Source organism: Schistocerca cancellata, chromosome 3, assembly GCF_023864275.1.
Source record: "Schistocerca cancellata isolate TAMUIC-IGC-003103 chromosome 3, iqSchCanc2.1, whole genome shotgun sequence".
Taxonomy (NCBI): Eukaryota; Metazoa; Arthropoda; class Insecta; order Orthoptera; family Acrididae; genus Schistocerca; species Schistocerca cancellata.
In genome coordinates, this window is record NC_064628.1 from 255,998,331 (window position 1) to 256,019,600 (window position 21,270).

At 39.1% G+C, this 21,270-nt stretch overlaps 1 protein-coding gene across 2 annotated transcripts in view; it reads left to right on the forward strand.

Moving 5' to 3' along the window:
* Positions 1–21,270, forward strand: part of LOC126174903 (caprin homolog) — an 84,422-nt gene that overhangs the window by 39,381 nt on the left and 23,771 nt on the right. For both annotated transcript variants that reach the window (XM_049921332.1, XM_049921333.1), the window contains exons 6-7: positions 737–831; positions 4,778–4,966. In XM_049921332.1, the coding sequence (XP_049777289.1) occupies positions 737–831; positions 4,778–4,966 (284 nt within the window). The remainder of the gene's footprint in view (positions 1–736; positions 832–4,777; positions 4,967–21,270) is intronic.

Below are 21,270 nucleotides of genomic sequence, written 5' to 3' on the forward strand. Positions count from 1 at the left end.
CTCATCTGCTTTGGCCCAATAAAGGCACTTCTGCATAAAATCTCTCTCAGGTTGCCTTCATCGTTTGGGTTTTGTTGTGTCTACGTGCTTTCATCAAAATGCGTACTTCGCGGATGTCACTTATTCTGAATGAACTACCCCTGGATTGAAGGAATGATGACCTTACTGTCGAGTCCCTTACCAACCAGCCATGTGCTGCATTAATAACATAAGACTGTATTTGTTGCGTGTCAGTGGTACGCAAGATGATCCAGGAAACATATTGTCTGTAAGACAATCACAGGAAACTTAAAATTGTGTTGTTACCTGATAGCTTTAAGATGTACTGGAATTTTTCTGTGTAATTTGCCACAAATGTAATTTAAGTATGCAGAGAGAAGAAATCTAGTAATACTTGATCCAAAGTATCACCTATTAAAGGATAGTTATTGAGAACACACACTCTCTCTCTCTCTCTCTCTCTCTCTCTCTCTCTCTCTCTCTCTCTCTCTCTCTCTCTCTCTCTGCAGGATGCATTATTTTGTGTGTGATCTGAAACATGATGCAACTTTCTGTACCAATTAAGAAGTGTCAGCTGACTGACTGTATCCATCTGTTGAAATCTGTTTTTTCTTTGTTGCTTATGATGTAAGAGTTCAGTGTTAGAGGATTTTAAAGTAACAGTGAATATATATATTTATATGGCAAAGAGCAAAGCTAAAAGATTTTCTATTAAATACATCTTGTTTTATCGTAGGAGCCCAGCCAACATTCGCACCTTCACAGACCCAGCCAGCTCGGGTTATTAATGAAGTGATTGGTTCAGTTGGTGGTACTTTCAATTTCTTGCAAGTAAGTCTTTCATAAATATATAAGCTAGAGAATTTGAGTAAGCAATTGAACTTCATGTGATAAGGCATAGCAATTTGCCTTTACAGTTGGTTTTTCATTACCATTAAAGTTCCATGCTTTAAAGACAAGAACTGTGAGACTCCTTTTATGAATATTGAATAAAATTGCTAAATTTTGCATACATATTGATTTCATTTGCCACATTTTTGTGAATATAAAACTTTGATATTTGGCAATTATTCATTGGAAAATAAGGATAGATATACTTGTGTTAAGTATCTTAGCACTATTAGGGTTTCCACTTCTTAGGATAAATCAACTACTTGAGCATAATTTTCAGTATTAATTTTTTGCTACTGCAGTCAGCATTTGTAACACATTTGAGTGTGGTTTGTTGAGTCGGACATTCCAAGCAGCATCAAGCCTGTTAAATGGTGATTATCATTACTTCCTTTTTGTGATGGATGGAATTTACCTCTAGAAAGCAAACATTGTTGTTTGCTTGCACAGATTGAATTATGCCTACCCAGAGGTGTAAGACTCGTGTAGTGAGTAAGCAGAAAAATCATTAATTTTCCTGATAAATAGTGTTACCAATGGATGTTCAGGGCATATATCATGGTGGTGGTGGTGGTGGTGGTGATATTCAAACTTTTTTTACTTATTTTATGTTTACTTGCATACTTAAATCAGCTTTGTCAGAGTATTGTTCTTCAGTTATTCCACAACCTTGTCACTTTCTCTACTATACATACATGGCTTCCCTTTCATCCTTTCCCTAATGTAGCCAGATGGTGCTCTGTCTCGATAATCAATGTGATTTCTTGTGGCTTCTCTCAAAATACATTTCTGCATACAGAAATGTTTCCACGTGTTGTGCCTTAAAACCAGATATTCTAAAACTTCGATGATTCATAAATGTCCTTCCTTTCCATTATACAAGAACTCTTGGCTTCATGTAGCCCCTCTTGCAGTATCAGAGTTTTGTTGTGCCACATTGTGCAACGTTTATTTTGTCACATGTTCTGAATAATAGTCAGCTCTTGTTAATGGTTTTTTATTTAGTCACATATAACACCAGAACATTTGCCACTGCCAGTCAATATTTCATGATTTAATTTGCCCACATTTTGTTTCAGGAAATTATTAAATGTGTTGTTATTACATGAGAGTTAAATGTGAGATATTGCAGCATTCTGAAAACTTTTACTGTGCAGTACTTGTATGGCAAAACATGTCAATAACAGTAAACTTTGGCAGTTCAGTGAAGGGTTTGCAGCTGTCATAGGTTTTGATGTGACAAATCCCACTAGTCACTCATTGCTGTTGATATTGTAATAGCAATTTAGACACAATTTGCTGGGCACACTGTTGCAATATTAAAGATGAATTTATGTTTATATGTCTTCCGAAACCTGTATTTTTAATCCAAATGCCAAATGAAGCAATACTACTGACAGATATTGTTAGATTTCATGTTTTTTTCTGCTACAGCAATAGTTGTTTTTGCCTTCATGAAAGGTAAGGCAGTAGATATCTTTTTAATTTTTTTTTCTTGTAATATTGCTAACAGTGTGCTGTGCCATTCAGTATCAAAATTGCTGTCACAACTAATATATTTATAGCCAAAAGAGGCATTTCTCATGGCCAGAAAAAATTATTTTGATGTTGGCATTACAGTTCCCAGGAAATAAAACACCATGGGCAAAACAAACATGACCTTTATCTTACCATAATATAATAAAAAATGCACTTCCAGAATGGGAATTATTTTCTGGACATTATAAACCACAAGATGGATTAGTTGTGGCTGAAAGCAACAAATGTAATTTTAAAAATGTAAGAGTTTTTTCTAGTTATGGACTTATTATAGCCATTTTATAATGGATAAAATAAAAATGTGATGAGTTCAAAAACATGGATTTCAAGGCAACAGCTATTGAAACAGATAACATAATGTATGATTACAAAAGCAAATTCACTTATTGCTGTGTGACAGTTTCTCATCTTGGCTTGAGCCCAACTTTTTTATAAATTATAATGGAAAGTTGTGTGAAAGAAAAACATTTACAGTTTAGAAGGTTTTCTCAGCTTCTTGTCTACATTCTGTGTAGAAACTGAAAGCAAAGTGTGTAAGATAGAAGTGTAAAGAATGATTAGGCAGCTGTTTCATGTGGTGATAGTGTGACTCAAGACCAATTTATCAGTGAACATGTTGAAAGGAATTCTGTTAGCCAAACTACTTAAAGCCAAACTACTTAAATTTACAGCTGAAAGCCCTTTCAAATGTTAGAAACTTGATAGAAAAGTTATTTCAATTGATAGAAAAGTTATTTCAATTGATAGAAAAGTTATTTCAATTGATAGAAAAGTTATTTCAATTGATAGAAAAGTTATTTCAATTTAATACTTTACATTTGGTTGTTAAAGGACAACGTTTCTCAAAGCAGTGTTAGTTAAAAGGAATTTTAATTATATACTTGAGATTTCTCCAGGACCAGTGGAAAAATTAGATAAAACAATATTTTGCTGAATCTTCTCCTTTTTACCCATCAGATTGCAGAGCATCATTCAGGGGAAATGAATTTCATCTTTTTCACACAATGTTCAAAATTCTGTAGGTCAATGTAACCTGTGTCCTAATTTTTTTTAGACTTTCATAAAGCTTTGGATTCAGTTCCCCACTGGCACATACTCTGATAATTTCATCAGATACATAGATATTGTACATCATTGTTAAATTTCAGAAATTTTATTAGAGAATTATCTTACAGGTTGCACAGCAAGTACAATAGTCCCGGTCACACAGGAATTCCTCACCCATTTTATCTGTGAACTGATAAGTGATGATTAATTTACTTAAGAACTTAAGAATTACTAATGGAAATTCATTCCATGTATATTGTTGTTTGTGCTTCATATTTGAATAGTTTGAGTGCAGCCAATTTGAGAAGGTTCATCACAGTTAGGGGAGTGTATAAAATAGCATGGGAAAATGGAAGGAGGGAGAAAGAATGTCTATTTTGAAAACCTTAGTGGAAATTTTCACCCACCAGAAAACTGTTCCGCCATTAGTAGGTGGTATACATAGCATTGTACTATAATGTTCAATTTAGGTGACTTAATTTCCTCATGAGTTACAATTACTGACTGTTACTCATCTCACATTTTTAACATAGTGGTAATTACCAAAAAAGCTACTACTTGTGATTCTGCAGTAGTTGCTAGAAATATTCAATATAATATGCAAATTCATAAATAATACTCTCTCTACCTATTAACCTTTTTTTCAGAAGGAACACTAAAATAATAGATTAACTTCGGTCTCAGTTTAACATGTTGTATTGTAAGCTTGAGAAACAACAGAATAAACAGTTTTTGGCAGGCCTCTCTAAATGTCATTGTCCACTGTAATATCAGCATTTGTCATGGTGTGCCCTTCACTCGACAGCATACCCCGCTTCCCCAAGCCAGGACATCGAGGCATATAACAAATGCTGTGCCCACTAGGTACCGCAACTCACGGTAAACTTTTATTGCGCTACCCTGCCTAGAGGATGCTTGATGTCCACCTGTATTGATTCACATGCACAGTTTATTAAGAAAACCTCGAAACAGTTCGTTATTGTAAACTTCTTAATTAATAAAAATGATTTCAACTCTGTTCTCTTTGGTTTGTCAGTAGGCATTTAGTAATGCATCACTTCACCAAAGAGACAAGTTATGCTCACGTACACATACACAAAATTTTAGTGTGTCCTGAGAGTAATGTCACCATGTCTCTGTTTTATAATCTGGCTTTTGTATATACTATGTTTTAAATTCAAGTTTGATGTAATTGTTCAAAAACACTCTTCTATATAGCAAAATAATTTATTCTGTGTCACATGTTGTCATGTCAATGGCGTGCTGTGGCTGAATTTAACATATGTATGATCATCTCCAGGAATCTGAACTGGATACGCCAGACATCTCAGCTATTCTGACAGGAGCAGCAGCACAGCAACATAGCACACCACCACCACAGCCAGCAGCTGTTCCAGTTCCTGTTCCTGTTGCAGTTGCACCAATACCGTCACAAACATTTACAAACCAGAATTTTGCAGCTGTTACAACAGCGCCTGGTCAACCTCAGGTAACTTTGTCAACACTAATTGTAAAGAACTGTCTGTTTATGCTTTGCATTATAGTTACTTTTTACTTAACCTGTTTAGTGTAATATTTCATTTAAAGTCCTATATTTTATGCAGTGTGTGAAATATTGCATGCCACCATTACACTCTGATAGTGTTGGGTTCATGTAACAAACAAGTTTTCAAGTTTATGGTAGGATAACATTCCCATGAACCAAACTTCTTTGCCTTTCATCCATTGCATACATGCAAAAATTATTGCATCTTAGAGAACTTAATAAAACAGGGTGACTAACTTCAGTGAAAGTTAAACTGTATGCTTGATTCGGTAGTAATATACTCTTTAAACTCATAGTGCTCATACTTCACGATTCTCTGTAAGTTATGTTACTTTCAATAGTTTTGAAAAATTATTAGGTCTTAATTTTCCACTAGCTTCCTCTGCAGCAGTATGGATAAGTCTACCATTGTTCCTTCTCTTCACATTCCACTACTCTCAGTAATGGACGTAATTAAAAAGAACTGCAGTAAATATACTGAAGGGGAACTTGTAGACTTGAATGTTAGTCCTTTGCAATGTGGTTCCCCATTTAAGAGTGTCAGTCAATTAATAAATTCAGTTATAGGATACAGTGTTGAATGTTGATCATGAATTCTTGACATGTCGTGTGTGCTCGTCAAAGGGCAGAACCTCCTCACAGGCAAATCCATAATCACATTAACGTCCCTTTTGACACAGCAAAGATAATTACCTCCTTATTCTGCCTTTTTCACAGTTTGTCTTAATTCCTGTTCTGCTGTCCAGGTTCAAAGGCTGTAGATATCACATTTCGTATGAAAGTTGTATCTACACGGGAATCAGCTTCCTGTATTTACTTCTTGGTCTCCCTCTAAGATTTTTAAGTCTCCCCCCCCTCCCCCCTCACTTCAGTGCTAAATGCTGATCCCTTGATATCTTGGTGTGTGTTCCATGAACCGATCCCTTCTTATGGGAAAGTTCTGTCATATTTCTCCTCTCCCCTTTCTCTTCTGTATGTGGCTATACTCCAGATAAATACTTTCAGAAGAGACTTTCTAACTCTAAAATCTATATTCAATGTTAACAAATTTTTCTTCAGAAATTCTTATCTTGCAGTTGTGAGTCGACATTTTATATCCTCTCTGTATGATACCAAAACTAGTCTACTTCGTATCTTGTTCCATATTCTAATTTCCTTAATATCACCTGATTTAATTAAACTGCATCCCATTATTGTTGGTTCACTTTAATATATCTAATATCATCCTTTCAAGACACTGTTCATTCCTTTAAATTGCTCTTCAAAGTCATCTACTGCAGCCCTCCATGTCATTCGCAAACCTCAAAGTTTTTATTTCTTGTGCCTGAACTCTTAATCCCTACGACAAATTTTTCTTTTCTTTCTTTTACTGCTTGTTCAGTGTGCAGATTGAATAGGATTGATAGTCTACAAACCTGCCTCACTTCTTTCAACTTCTGCTTCCCTTTCAAGCCCCTTGAATCCAAACTGACTTTGCCAAAGCTCAGCTTCTACCAGTTTTCCAGTCTTCTTCTGTAAAGAATTCGTGTTCGAATTTTGCAGCCATTACTTATTAAACTGATAGTTCAGTAATTTTTGCATCTGTCAGGAACTGCATTCTTTGGAATTAAAATTCACATTCTTCTTGAAGTCTGATCATATTTCACCTTTGTTAAATTTTGCACACCCAATGGAAGCATACTGTCAAGGCTGGTTCCCCCAATGCTATCAGTAATTCCGACCAAATGTAGTCCACCGCTTTGATTTGATCTTTCAGAACTCTTGTAAATGGACATATGATACGATACTGTGAGGAGAATTTGACGTCTTCTTCCATTTCTGTAATATTGGCCTCAAGTACATCTCTCTTGTATAGACCCTTCTATGTACTTCCACTTTCAGCTTTCACTTCTTCACTTAGGACTGGGTTCCCATTTGAGCTCTTGATATTCATGCAACAGCTTCTCCTCTCCCCACAGGCCTCTTTTAATTTTCCTGTAGGCGGTATCTATCTTTCCCCTAGTGAAATGCACATCTAAATCCTTAAATTTGCTCTCTAGCCATTCCTGCTTAGTCATTTTGCACTTCCTGTCAGTCTCACTTTTTAAATGTTTGCATTCCCTTTTTTCTGATTCATTTGCTGCAGTTTTAAATTTTCTCCTTTCATCAATTAAATTCAATATCTCTTGTGTTAGCCAAGGATTCCTACTAGGCCTTGCCTTTTTACCTGTTTGATCCTCTGCTGCCTTCACTATTTTGTTTCTTAAAGCTGCCCATTCATCCTCTACTGTACTCCTTTTCCCTGTTCTATCAGTCATTGCACAATACTCCCTCTGCAGCTGCCAACCACCTCTGGATCTTTCAACTTATCCTGCTCCCATCTCTTTAATTTCCTACCTTTTCCCAATTTTTTTTTTTTTTAATTTAGACCACTCATCAGAAAAGGATGGTGTTTCTGGCAGAATTTTCGGCAAATTGTCTTTGTCAGCAGTTAACATTTTGTTGTTTGAAGTTTAGTAATTTCCATTTTTAGTGCACTGATGATAAACTGTAGACTGGATGCTCATTCACTTAGTTTAAATATTTCGTCCCTACAATTTGCACGATTTCTTTTTACTGGAAATATTTACATTTTTCCGAGGAGATGCGATGGCTGCCATATTGTTGTCGGCAGTGCTTCAAATGTTTTAAAGTGGAGAGAGGCAACAATCTTGAAGACTAACAGTAGAAACTCTTGCCATGGCAGGTGAGCATAATCTTGCTGAAATGTAACCCCAGGATGGTTTGTCATGAAGGGCAACAAAATATTGTTAACATACTGCTACGCTAATAGTGTACCGCATATAAAAAATGTGTCCTGCTATTAAAAGAAATGGAACTCCAGAACATCATTCCTACTATTTGGGCTGTATGAAGAGTTTTTGGGCTGTATGGCAGGTGACAGTCAGGTTCTTGTCCCATTGTTTCTGGGGGAACTCCAGACACCGTCAACGAGTTTCATTTTGAATATGTACCCTCCATGAACGCAATTTTACTACAGTCGATGAGATTCCATGTGAAAGACGTGTCTGGTAACTCCCTGGACAGCAGTGGGATACCAACCCACCTGCTGTCCACCATATGGCCTAACAACTAGGAATGAGTCTCGTATTCATTTCACAGCAAGACTTCTGGTTGTCACCCATGGCACCCTTACAGCACAATGATATGTCATCGATATTGTGTGTCCTGTTCTGTTGACCTACATGGCAAGGCACGTTTTGTTTCCCTTCATGACAAGGCACCCTGGGCTTACATTGCAACAAGATAATGCCCACCCACACAAGGAGGGAGTTTCTACTGCTTTTTTTCATGCTTCCCAAATCCTACCTTTTGTAGCAAGATCGCTGGATCTCTCCACACCTGAGAATGTTTGCAGTATTATGGGCTGCAGCCTCCAGCCATCTTAGAATTTTGGCAATCTAACATGCCAACTGGACATAATTTAGCATGATATCCCCCCCCACACACACACACACACACACACACACACACACACACACACACACACACACACACACACACACACACACACACACACCTCTCCACAAATGAGCCACAGACCTTGTGTTGTGGTCAGTGGTGTGGGTTGTGTGTCTCAGCAATACAGATAGCTGCACCATAGGTGCAACCAGAGGCCAGACAAACGTGTGATTCCTGAAGAGGGGCAGCAACCTTTTCAGTAGCATCAGGGGCAACAGTCAGGATGATAGGCTGATCTGGTATTGTAACACCAACCAAAGCAGCCTTCTCGTGCTGGTGTTGCAAACAGCTGAAAGCAAGGGGAAACTACAGCCAAAATTTTTTCCCAAGGGCATCCATCTCTACTGTATGGCTAGATGATGATGATGATGATGATGATGTCCTCTTGAGTAAAATATTCTGGGGGTAAAATAGTACCCCATTCAGAACTCCAAGTGGTGGCCACTTAGGAGGATGCCATCAGGAGAAATGAAACTGAGGTGCTACAGATTGGAGTGAGCAATGTGAGATCCATTAATTGAGCAGGTACATTAGAAAACTTGAAAAGGGAAATGGAGAGGTTGAAGTTGGATGTAGTGGCAATTAGTGAAGTGACAAAAAGAACAGGACTTCTTGTCAGGTGAATACAGGGTTATAAGTACAAAATCAAATAGGGGTAATGCAGGTGAGTTTAGTAATAAAAACTGCAGGTAAGTTACTATGAGAAGCACAAAGAACATATTATTGTAGTCAAGACAGACCCTAAGCCCATGCCTACTCCAGTAGTAAAAGTTTATATGCCAGCTAGCTCTGGAGATGAAGGGACTGAAAAACTGTATGATGAGATAGGAGAAACTATTCAGACAGTTAAAGGAGATGAAAACTTGTGATGGGGGGGACTGGAATTCTATAGTAGAATGGAGGGAAAAAAAATTAGGGAGTATGGACTCGGGGAAAGGGATAGAAGAGGAAGCCACCTGGTAGAATTTTGCACAGTACATAATTAAATGAATCATAAAAGAAAGTTATGCTCATATGAGACCTGGAGACACTGGATGGTTTTAGATTGATTATACAGGGTGATTCAAAAAAATACCACAACTTTAGGAATTTAAGTCTGCAACGACAAAAGGCAGAGCTAAGCACTATCTGTCGGCGAATTAAGGGAGCTATAAAGTTTCATTTAGTTGTACATTTGTTCGCTTGAGGCGCTGTTGACTAGGCGTCAGCGTCAGTTGATGCTAAGATGGCGACCGCTCAACAGAAAGCTTTTTGTGTTATTGAGTACGGCAGAAGTGAATCGACGACAGTTGTTCAGCGTGCATTTCGAATGAAGTATGGTGTTAAACCTCCTGATAGGTGGTGTATTAAACGTTGGTATAAATAGTTTACAGAGAATGGGTGTTTGTGCAAAGGGAAAAGTTCTGGACGGCCGAGAACGAGTGATGAAAATGTAGCACGCATCCAGCAAGCATTTGTTTGCAGCCCAGGAAAATCGACTCGCAGAGCTAGCAGAGAGCTGCAAATTCCACAATCAACTGTATGGAGAGTCCTACGAAAAAGGTTAGTTATGAAACCTGAACGTCAACTACCCGAGGTGATGGATCGGCCGCCAGGCAGCCCGTGACAGAGCACTTCATCACTGGCCTCCAAGAAGCCCTGATCTTACCCCCTGCAATTTTTTCTTATGGGGGTATGTTAAGGATATGGTGTTTCGGCCACCTCTCCCAGCCACCATTGATGATTTGAAACGAGAAATAACAGCAGCTATCCAAACTGTTACGCCTGATATGCTACAGAGTGTGTGGAACGAGTTGGAGTATCGGGTTGATATTGCTCGAGTGTTTGGAGGGGGCCATATTGAACATCTCTGAACTTGTTTTTGAGTGAAAAAAAACCTTTTTAAATACTCTTTGTAATGATGTATAACAGAAGGTTATATTATGTTTCTTTCATTAAATACACATTTTTAAAGTTGTGGTATTCTTTTTGAATCACCCTGTATAACTGTAAGACAGATTTAGGAACCAGATTTTAAATTTGAAGACATTTCCAGGCACATTGGAGGGCAGTGTGGAGGGTAAAAATCATAGAGGGAGACCAAGAGAAGAATACACTAAGCAGATTCAGAAGGACGTAGGTTGCAGTGAGTACTGGGAGATGAAGCAGCTTGCACAGGATAGAGTAGCATGGAGAGCTGCATCAAACCAGTCTCAGGACTGAAGACAACAACAACAACAACAAGAATGTGGACTGACCACAATGTCTTGTTCTGTTAGGCCTCAAACAACTGCTACAAAAGAAGAAAGTGCTTATTGTAAGTGACAGTCATGGCAGAAACTGTAATAGTACACACAAGGCAAATTAGGTAAAACATTGAGTGTGCAAAGTATTATAAAACCTGGCGTGCCAATTAAGGAAGCTGTGATACACGTGGACAAATTTACTGATAACTTCTCTGTTGATAACATTAATCATTATTGGTGGCACAAATGATGCTGAAAAACTCGGGAAAAATTTCAAAAGAAATGATTTGTTGAAATATGTACTTAAACTTGTGCACAAAACGAATGTAAATAATTCATCAAATACTGCTTAGACATGGTGCACAAGGTCTAAATGGAAAAAATACATCTGTAAATTGCATTATGTTAGAAAAATAACACTGCCACAGGTCTACGTAGGAAGAGAGTATCTGTGAATTTTGAGATTGATCGCCTGAAAAGAAATGAATATATAACACGTGGTTTACATCTAAACAAACAAGGAAAGATTCGCATTTGTAATAGGCTGGCTTCTTTCATACACATGTCAAAAACTGAAAAATCAAATACCGAGACGGGGGAAAGCATACGCAAATGGACAGTCGGATAAAAAGTGCCACTCTCGGAGTGAAAGTGCCACCCACGAAAAACAGTTATGGACCAGTACATAACAAAAAATAAGATCAAAGAAAGTCACAACAAAACACTTACTAGGTTAAATTTCAAGCCATCAAACGCAGCAGCAACAAGGCAGTCGTTAATGGACAGATGAGTGAAAAAGGACAGAGGAAAAAGCAGAAATTGGGAAAATTTCAACAGAAGAAAGGCAGAAACCCACACACATCAAACACCATGAATGCCATCTCTGAAAAATGAGGATTTTCTCCCCACTAAGTACACTAGCTCAAATAGTGAGGTAAGTGGTAAAGCAAGAAATGATTTACTCCCTGTACCTAATTTTAATTTACTCCATCAAAATGTTCAACCACTCTCGAAGACACTAAATGAGATAGAAATAATGTTAAATGACCTAAATGATATTTCTGTACTATGCTGTGCAGAACACTGTCTCAAGATATTTTAGAGCATTCATACATCAAGCAAGCATGTTTTGGAGGAAAATGTCGAGTAATGAGGTACCTGTGTATATGTTAGAGAAAATATTGAATTAAAGTAGAGTAACTTAATACCTTAAACTGTCTTTTGAAAAAGATATAAAAGTCGCATTAGCTGAACTACCAAGGCAAAACAGTTATTTGTGTATGCAGGTCGTCAGATGGAGACAGTGTTTTACAATCACATGTAGGAACTGTGGAGAGAAATTCACCCTCCCAAGAAAAACTTTACAAACAGCCGTACTGTACTGAATGAAAAGTACATACCAGCCGATGTCCCCTGGCCATAATGGACTGACAGAGAATTATGTGTGGTGACTTTAATATTGATTTCTGGAAATACAATAAATTCTGAGATGATATTATAGATATAAAATTGATCAACTACAGTGCAAAAGTATTTGAACCATCTTAAGAAACACCAACCTCTGCATCTATTGTTGATCAGATCTTCATAAATACATGCAAATATTCTTATAACATAAGAATTGCAAACGCAGGTCTTAGTGATAACAGTGCTCAAATTCTTGCAATGAATTCTGCAGGACACTAAATTCCCAGTAGAATATGACACATTGTAAGGAATTTCAGAAAAAAATGAGGAATATTTTTGTTCTGTCCTAAAGTGTGAAAGTTGGAAAGATGTATATGACTGTAATTGTACCAATGAGAAATATAAGTTTATGGCTACATTCAAACATTTATTTTTTTGAAATGGATTTTCCCAAGAAAATAACTACATTTAATTCTCATACCAAAATAAAAGGAGATTTTATGAAAACTCCAAGCAAAATACTAAACGTGACTTACTACAAATTTCAAAAGATACAAAAGAATACTAACACGAGTTACTTCAAAAGCAAAGAAACTAGAAAATGATGAAATATTGTGCAATGCCAAGAATAAAACTCAAGCAACCTGGCATTTATAAGGAAAGAAATGGGCCCCAGGCCAGTTAATCACAGTAATATATAGCTGATAACGAATAAAACTAAACTGTCCCAAACATGTGGGTAGTGCTTTCAACAATTATTTCTCTAATATAGCACAGCAGTTAACAGATACACACCTTGACAAACAGCCAGCCAGTCACTCGGGATCAAAAAATTTATCCAAACCCAATATTCGTGTATCCAGCAACACCTGAGGAACTGTCAAGAATCATAAAAGAATTACCTAATAAATATTCAGTGGGTGTTCATGAGATCTGGTGCTATTATCACAGTTAGTGCAACATTTGTTGTGGAACCAGTATCAGACATAGTAAATTAAACTGTTGAGAGTAGTGTTTCCAAATAATCTAAAAACTGCAAAAGTAACACCTTTGCATAAGAAGGGCACAAAGTGATATTGCTAATTATTTGCCAGTTTCAGTATTGTCATGCTTTAGCAAAATTATGGAAAAATGTTCCTTAGAAGATTAAGTTTTATTGAATAGAGAGTCTGATAAGTGACTCCCAGCATGGGTTCAGAGCTGGAAAGTTAACTCAGACAGCAAATTTTGCCTTCTTGAATGAAGTATTAAAAGCAGTGGATGATTAAAAAAAATATATCTGGGATATTTCTGGATCCAAGTAAAGCCTGTGATGTTATTGATCATGGCATTCCCTTGCATAAATTAAGTAATTATGGAATTATAGGCCAGTCTGGAAGGTGGCTCCAGTTGTACCTCAGTAATCGACAGCAGATTATAGAAATAAAACGCAAAGATTGTGAAACACACACAATTTCTAGTTTTACACTGATGAGGAAAAATAAAGTATGGAGTCCCACAAGGGACAGTTCTGGGACCTGTCCTATTTCTGCTGTAAATAAATGACTTGGTTAGTAAAATACATGATGGAACCATTGTACTCTTTGCAGATGACACTAATATTCTAATTAAATCACTTAATGAGGAAAATCTGCAGGAGGCTGCAATATCAGTTGTGCATACCTTAATGCACTGGTTCGGGACCAATAGGCTTTATCATAAATTCTGAGAAAATTGTGGCAGTTAACTTCCACACCACACACAACCTCCATCCTGCAAACAGTTTTCGTTATCGAAGGAAAAAGTGTTGAAGGTCAGTCATACAAAATTTCTTGGCATTTATGTTCAGGCAGATCTGAAGTGGGAGGTGCACCTAAACAATTTAACCAAGATACTGAATTCACTAGCATATGCTGTTAGGATCCTCACTCAGAATACAAGCTGCTCATCATTGCTGACAGTGTACCATTGTAGTGTACAGTCGCTGCTCATGTACGGAATAATTTTTTGGGGAATTGCACAAATTCTACAAAAACATTTAAAATGCTGAAATGCAGGGTGTTAAAAAAGCTAAATGCAAGCATTCCTGTAGACCCTTTTGTGAACCTCTCAAAATATTGCCACTGCCTTGCTTGATATGTACGAAATACTAATATCCACAAAATGGAGCATGTTGCAGGAAAATCTCTTCAGACCAGCTACGATAAACACGGACATACATATGAAACTAGGCAGAAGATAAACCTACACATGAACACAATAAATACAGGAAGGAAAAAGAGGAGTGTACCATACTGGAGCTATGTTACATTACCATTTGCCTTCTTATCTACAATGCATGCCAACATTAAATGCATTTAAAATAAAGTCCTTGCTTGACCACTGGTTCTATTTTTTTGTCTGAATTTATGGAACATAAGTATACCTCATTTACCAAATTTTACTAATTGTCTATTCATAACATAGTTTGTCGTGCTTACCATGTCATCTGCTATTATCACATGTAGAAGCAATGTGTACGTAAACATAAATTATGCATTTTGATTATGTCAACAATGTAGTCAAAATTACTACTGTATTGTAAATTAACTAAGTTTACCACTGTCCTATACCCCATGTACAAACAGTGTGCTAAAATGTTCTTGGGCAAATAAACATTATAGGGAGAGCCTCCAACCTGCTTGGTATTTAGATGATCTAACATGTCAAATGGACAGAACCTGCCACAATATTCATCAGGAGGACATCCAGCAACTCTTATTAATCAATGCCAAGTCAAATAATTAAACACCTTTTTCCAAAGCTGTTTCACATAGCAAGACCGCACTGCAGTTCCTGCTCTAAATCCACAGCACGAACAAAAAATGGTTGACATCGAAATAAGTGTCAAAGGAATAGAAAAGCAACTGAAATCACTCAACAGAAGAAAGTCCACTTGACCTGACGGGATACCAATTTGATTCTACACAGAGTACGCGAAAGAATTTACCCCCCTTCTAACAGCCATGTACCGCAAGTTCCTAGAGAAACAGAAGGTTCCAAATGATTGGAAAAGAGCACAGTTAGTTTGTTTTCAAGAAGGGTCGTCGAGCAGATGCACAAAATTATAGGCCTATATCTCTGACATCGATCTGTTGTAGAATTTTATAACATATTTATTGCTCGCGTATCATGTCATTTCTGGAAACCCAGAATCTCCTCAGTAGATTCCGGAAACAGTGATCGTGAGAGACCCAACTTCCTTTATTTGTTCATGAGACCCAAAAAATATTAGATACAGGCTCCCAGGTAGATGCCATTTTCCTTGACTTCAGGAAGGCGTTCGATGCAGTTCTACACTGTCGCCTGATACACAAAGTAAGAGCCTACGGAATATCAGACCAGCTGTGTGGCTGGATTGAAGAGTTTTTAGCAAACAGAACACAGCATGTTGTTCTCAATGGAGAGACATGTATGGACGTTAAAGTAACCTCTGGCGTGCCACAGGGGAGTGTTATGGGACCCTTGCTTTTCACAATATATATAAATGACCTAGTAGATAGTATCGGAAGTTTCATGCGGCTTTTCGCGGATGATCCTGCAGTATACAGAAAATTGCAGCAAAATGCAGGAAGATCTGCAGCGGATAGGCACTTGGTGCAGGGAGTGGCAACTGACTCTAAACATAGACAAATGTAATGTAATGCGAATACACAGAAAGAAGGATCCTTTATTGTATTATTATATGATAGTGGAACAAACACTGGTTGCAGTTACTTCCGTAAAATATCTGGGAGTATGCGTACAGAACGATTTGAAGTGGAAAGATCATATAAAATTAATTGTTGGTAAGGCGGGTGCCAGGTTGAGATTCATTGGGAGAGTCCTTAGAAAATGAAGTCCAACAAAGGAGGTGGCTTACAAAACACTTGTTCGACCTATACTTAAGTATTGATCATCAGTGTGTGATCTGTACCAGGTCGGGCTGACAGAGGAGATAGAGAAGATCCAAAGAAGAGCGGCGCGTTTTGTCACAGGGTTATTTGGTAAGCGTTATGGAGATGTTCAGCAGACTCAAGTGGCAGACTCTGCAAGAGAGGCGCTCTGCATTGCAGTGTAGCTTGCTGTCCAGGTTTAGAGAGAGTGCATTTCTGGATGAGGTATCAAATATGTTGCTTCCGTATACTTGTACCTCCCAAGGAGATCACGAATGTAAAATTAGAGAGATTCGAGCGCGCACGGAGGCTTTCTGGCAGTTGTTCTTCCCGCAAACCATACGCGACTGGAACTGGAAAGGGAGGTAATGATAGTGGCACGTAAAGTGCCCTCTGCCACACACCATTGGGTGGCTTACGGAGTATAAATGTAGATGAATAACTGCTTGCATAAGGGCCAGAAGTGGCCTAATGAATTCTTGAGTTGCTCAGTTATTTGTGAATCCCTTTCTATGGAAAAAAATCATCATTTGTTTGTCTGTATGTGTACATCACATCTACAGAGTTCCATCCCATTCAGATAATTCCTTCATGGTGCGTCACTTTTTAGTCTTAGAATGTATATTCCGACCTTGAAGCTGGAGCTTATAAATTTTGTCGATAGACTTTTGTGAGGTAGTTTGCATCCGACTTAGAGCATCTGTCAGTTCAGGTTTATCAGCCTCTTCGTGTGGCAGTTTCCTGTGAGGGCGTTGTCTGTACATTAAAAGATTGCTGTTTGAAATGCAGGCAATAAAAGATACAGATCCAAAAGAACTGCATGGCAACAAATTACTTCTTAGTTGACATCAGTCACAGGCTAACACTTAGACAGCAGGTGACTTAACAAGTGGCCCTCAGACACAATGGTTGTCGATCGTACAGGTACTCATCTGGTGACGACAGGTGACCCTGAGCTGTAGACTGCCTTATTGAGTGTTTCATGCCTTCCCAGTCTCACGATCACATAATCCTCCAGTGTAATTGCGGCAGTTTTCTTCACCACCTATCTGGATTTTGCGTCATGTTCTGAACTTGGTATGTAGTGAACCTGTGCCCCTTCAGACCCCTCTCGAAGCTGTGGCCTTCAGAATAAGGATGATGTAGGAAATACCTGCCTGCAATGTTTATCTTCCTCCAGATGGTGCAGTACCCCTGAATGTGTTAGCTGCACTGATTGATCAACTCCGTAAACGTTTTCTACTTCTGGGAGATTTTAATGCCATAACCCCTCGTGGGGTGGCTACAGGCTTACTGGCCAAGGTAGGGAGGTCGAAAATTTACTCGACCTCTGCCTCTTAAATACAGGGGCCCCCACACGTTTCAGTGTGGCACATGGCACATATTTGGCCATTGATCTCTGTTAGCAGTCCTGGCCTTCTCCCATCTATCCACTGGGAGCACATGACAACCTGTGTAGTAGTGACCACTTCCCCAACTTCCTGTCACTGCCCCGGCGTCAGGCCCATGGATGCCTGCCCAGATGGGATTTAAACAAGGCGAACTGGGAGACTTTCACCTCTGCTGTCACCATTGAGTCTCCCCTAATCGGGAACATCTATGCGATGGTTGAGCAGGTGACAACAACAATCCTTTCTGTGACAGAAAATGCAATCCCTCGCTCTTTAGGGTGCCCCTGACGAAAGGCAGTCCCTTGGTGGTCACCGGAAATCATGGGAGCAATTGAGGAGTGTCGGCGAGCTCTACAGCGGTATAAGCAGCACCCTTCCCTGGAGCACCTCTTAGCCTTTAAATGGCTCCGTGCCCGTGTTCGCTACCTTATCATACAACAGGAAGAGGAGTGTTGCGAGAGATACGTCTCCACTATTGGGTGCCATACATCACCTTCCCAAGTCTGGGCAAAGATCAAATGTCTTTTCGGGTACCAGGCCCCAACAGCTGTCCCCGGTGTTACCATAAATGGCGAGTTATGTACTGATGCAAACGCGATTGCCGAGCACTTTCCTCAAGCACTGCGTCAGAGAAATACCCCCCAGCCTTTCGCACCCTCAAATGGTGGATGGAAAGTCCTGTCGTTCACTACACACAACAGGGAACCCTTTAATGCCCCATTTACAGAGTGGGAGCTCCTCAGTGCCCTTGCACATTGCCCCGACACAGCTCCTGGGCCAGATCGGATTGAGAGTCAGATGATTAAACATCTTTTATCTGACTACAAGCGACATCTCATCATCTTCAACTGGATCTGCTGCGATGGTGACTTTCCATCGCAGTGGCTGGAGAGCACAAACATTCCGGTGCTCAAACACAGTCAAAACCTGCTTGATGTGGATAGCTACAAGCCCATCAGCCTCAGCAACTTTCTTTGCAAGCTGCTGGAACGTATGGTGTGTTGGCAGTTGGGTAGGGTGCTGGAGTTAGGTGGCCTACTGGCTCCATGTCAGGGTAGCTTCCACCAAGGTTGCTTTACCACTGAAAATATTGTGTCCCTTGAGTCTGCCATCTGAACAGCCTTTTCCAGGCACCAACATCTGGTTGCCATCTTTTTTGATTTACAAAAAGCATATGACATGACCTGGTGACATTATATCCTTGTCACATCGTATGAGTGGGGTCTCCGGGGCACGCTCCTGATTTTTATCCAAAACTTCATTTCTGACGGCATCTCACCGTTCGTTCAGAACCAGAACTTTACCTTAATGACAATCCACTTACTGTAGTGTAGACATTTCAATTCCTAGGACTGGTTTTTGATGCTCGATTGACTTGGCTCCCTCGTTTTCGTCAGCTTAAGCAGAAGTGCTGGCAGCACCAACTGGGATGCAAATCACTCTACACTGCTGCAGCTCTACAGAGCCCTTGTTCAATCCCGCCTTGACTATGGGAGCTTGGTTTAAGATTTGGCGGCACCCTCAGGGTTACGTTTACTTCACCAAGTGCACCACTGTGGCGTTTGCCTAGTGACAGGAGCTTTTAGGGCGAGTCTGGTGACCAGTGTCCTGGTAGAGGCCGGAGTCCCTCCATTGAAGGTTAGGCATGCACAACTGCTCACCAGTTACGTTGCACATGCTCGTAGTTCTCCTGCACATCCAAATTACAATTACCATTTCCTTTTCCCAACCACGGCAGTTTATCTCCTGCATCGGTGGCCAAAGTCTGAGCTTAAGATTGCGGTTCACGACTGGTCCTTTCTGTCTGAACTGGAGGCCTTTCCGTCACCACCTCTCCTCGAGCTCCATTCACGTACACCTCGGCCGCAGATTCTTCTAGACCTTTTGTATGGCCCTAAGGACCCCGTTAACCCTGCAGCTCTGTGCTACCACTGCCTCTCGATTCTCAACATGTACGGAGTACATGAACTGGTTTACACCGACAGCTTGATGGCTGATGTCACGTCGGCTTTGCATATGTTCATGGACGACATATTGAACACCACTCCTTGCCAGATGGCTGCAGTGTTTTCAATGCAGAGCTGGCGGCCATATCTTATGCTCTTGAGCACATCTGCTCATGCCCTGGCGAGTCATTTCTCATGTGTTCTGACTCCTTGAGCAGCCTACAAGCTGTCGACTAGTGCTACTCTCGCCATCCTCCGGTAGCGTCCATTCTGGAGTCCATCTATGTCCTGGAATGGTCCAGTTGTTTAGTGGTGTTTGTGTGGACCCCAGGACACTTCGGAATCCCAGGCAACAAACTCGCCGACAGGCTGGCCAAACAGGCTATGTAGAAACTGCTTCTGGAGATGGGCATCTAAATGGATTCAGAGGGAGTACAAGGTCGGACCAGGATGTTGCAGTGAATGTCTAAATAGAGGGCATATGAAATTTGAGTGTGCAAATTAGTTAAAATATTCTAAGATTCACCAACAGTTCAGTCTCATATTGAATCTGCACCTTGAAAATAGTCGTTGTATCAAAGCGAGGGGCTAAATTTATTTAATGAATGGGGACAGGAGAACACAAACCTGTAAAAGGTATTACAGCATGCAAACTTTTGGAGCTATAATGTATTAGCTTTCATATGTGTGCTCTCCTGCTGTCACATGGTGAACAGATTTTTTGTCTATCAAATTACATTATATTTTCAAAAACTGATTACTTTTGTTGATATATTAGCCAGAATGAACGTTTGAAATAGTGAGGTAAATAATTTTGCATGACTGACTGAGATTCAGTTATTTAGAATGTCTGAAGATGACATTTTTGCCATTGTCTGGAAAAAGTAATCGTTTTAACAATTAAAATTTCAGTTTTATGGCCATTATTGAGGGGGGTGGTGCAAATAAGTGATCAACACTTGTCAAACTTTAAAAAAAGCCACCGAAATATACAGATAATCATCGTATCTGAGCATTATTTCTGTAAGACGATAGCAAGATAAACAATCGTTTAATGAGGCTGTGTATATTGTGAAAAAGTATGACGCGCTAAAGTATGGTTGTAGAACACCACTTGATAATTGCCTCATGGTCAAAATTGCAATTGTGAAACTAAATAGTCAATAGTGAAAGCTATGTTTTTTAAAAGATACTGAGATAATATTTGTAGGAACAAGTCGTCTTCAAAGTTACCATCCATTAGTTGTGAAATTTTGGTTTCAGCAGTGTGTTTTCTTGCTCTTTTTAACTGTGTTAGCTTGTGGTATAAACAAACTCGTGTGGGAAAGTGAATTTCTCCAACTTATGCCTATTGGTGACAGGCTTTTTACATGCTGCACCACGTGTCACATCACCAAAAATTAAAAGAAAGCAGAAGCATCACCATATAAAAGTCAGATTTTTTAATGCTAATTGCTTCACAGCTGTCGACAAATCATGTACCAGATAGAAATCTTGACTGTAGAAACAAATAAAACCAGGCACTGTTAATTTAATATCAAAGTAGTTCTCAATTAGAAATTAGGAATTCATTGAACTGATTTTACATACAATGAAAATCATCTGAGTTTCTGTGGTCATTCAAAGATCCAGTGGAACATTTTTGATAAACACATGCAAAATCTACTGTCTGATGCTCTGTACAGTGTACCAAAGAATAAGTTACTCAACCAGTGTGGCTCTATCAGTGTACAATATTCACCTATTGGTTTTTTATTGTAATTACTGCATTTCCTTCTGCTCTGCTGTTGCACTGATTTTGATTAAGTGGATGATGTCATTCCCCCCCCTCTTTCCTTGGTATTCTTGCTTTCAAAGCATGAGGAATTTAAAATTGTATAGCAG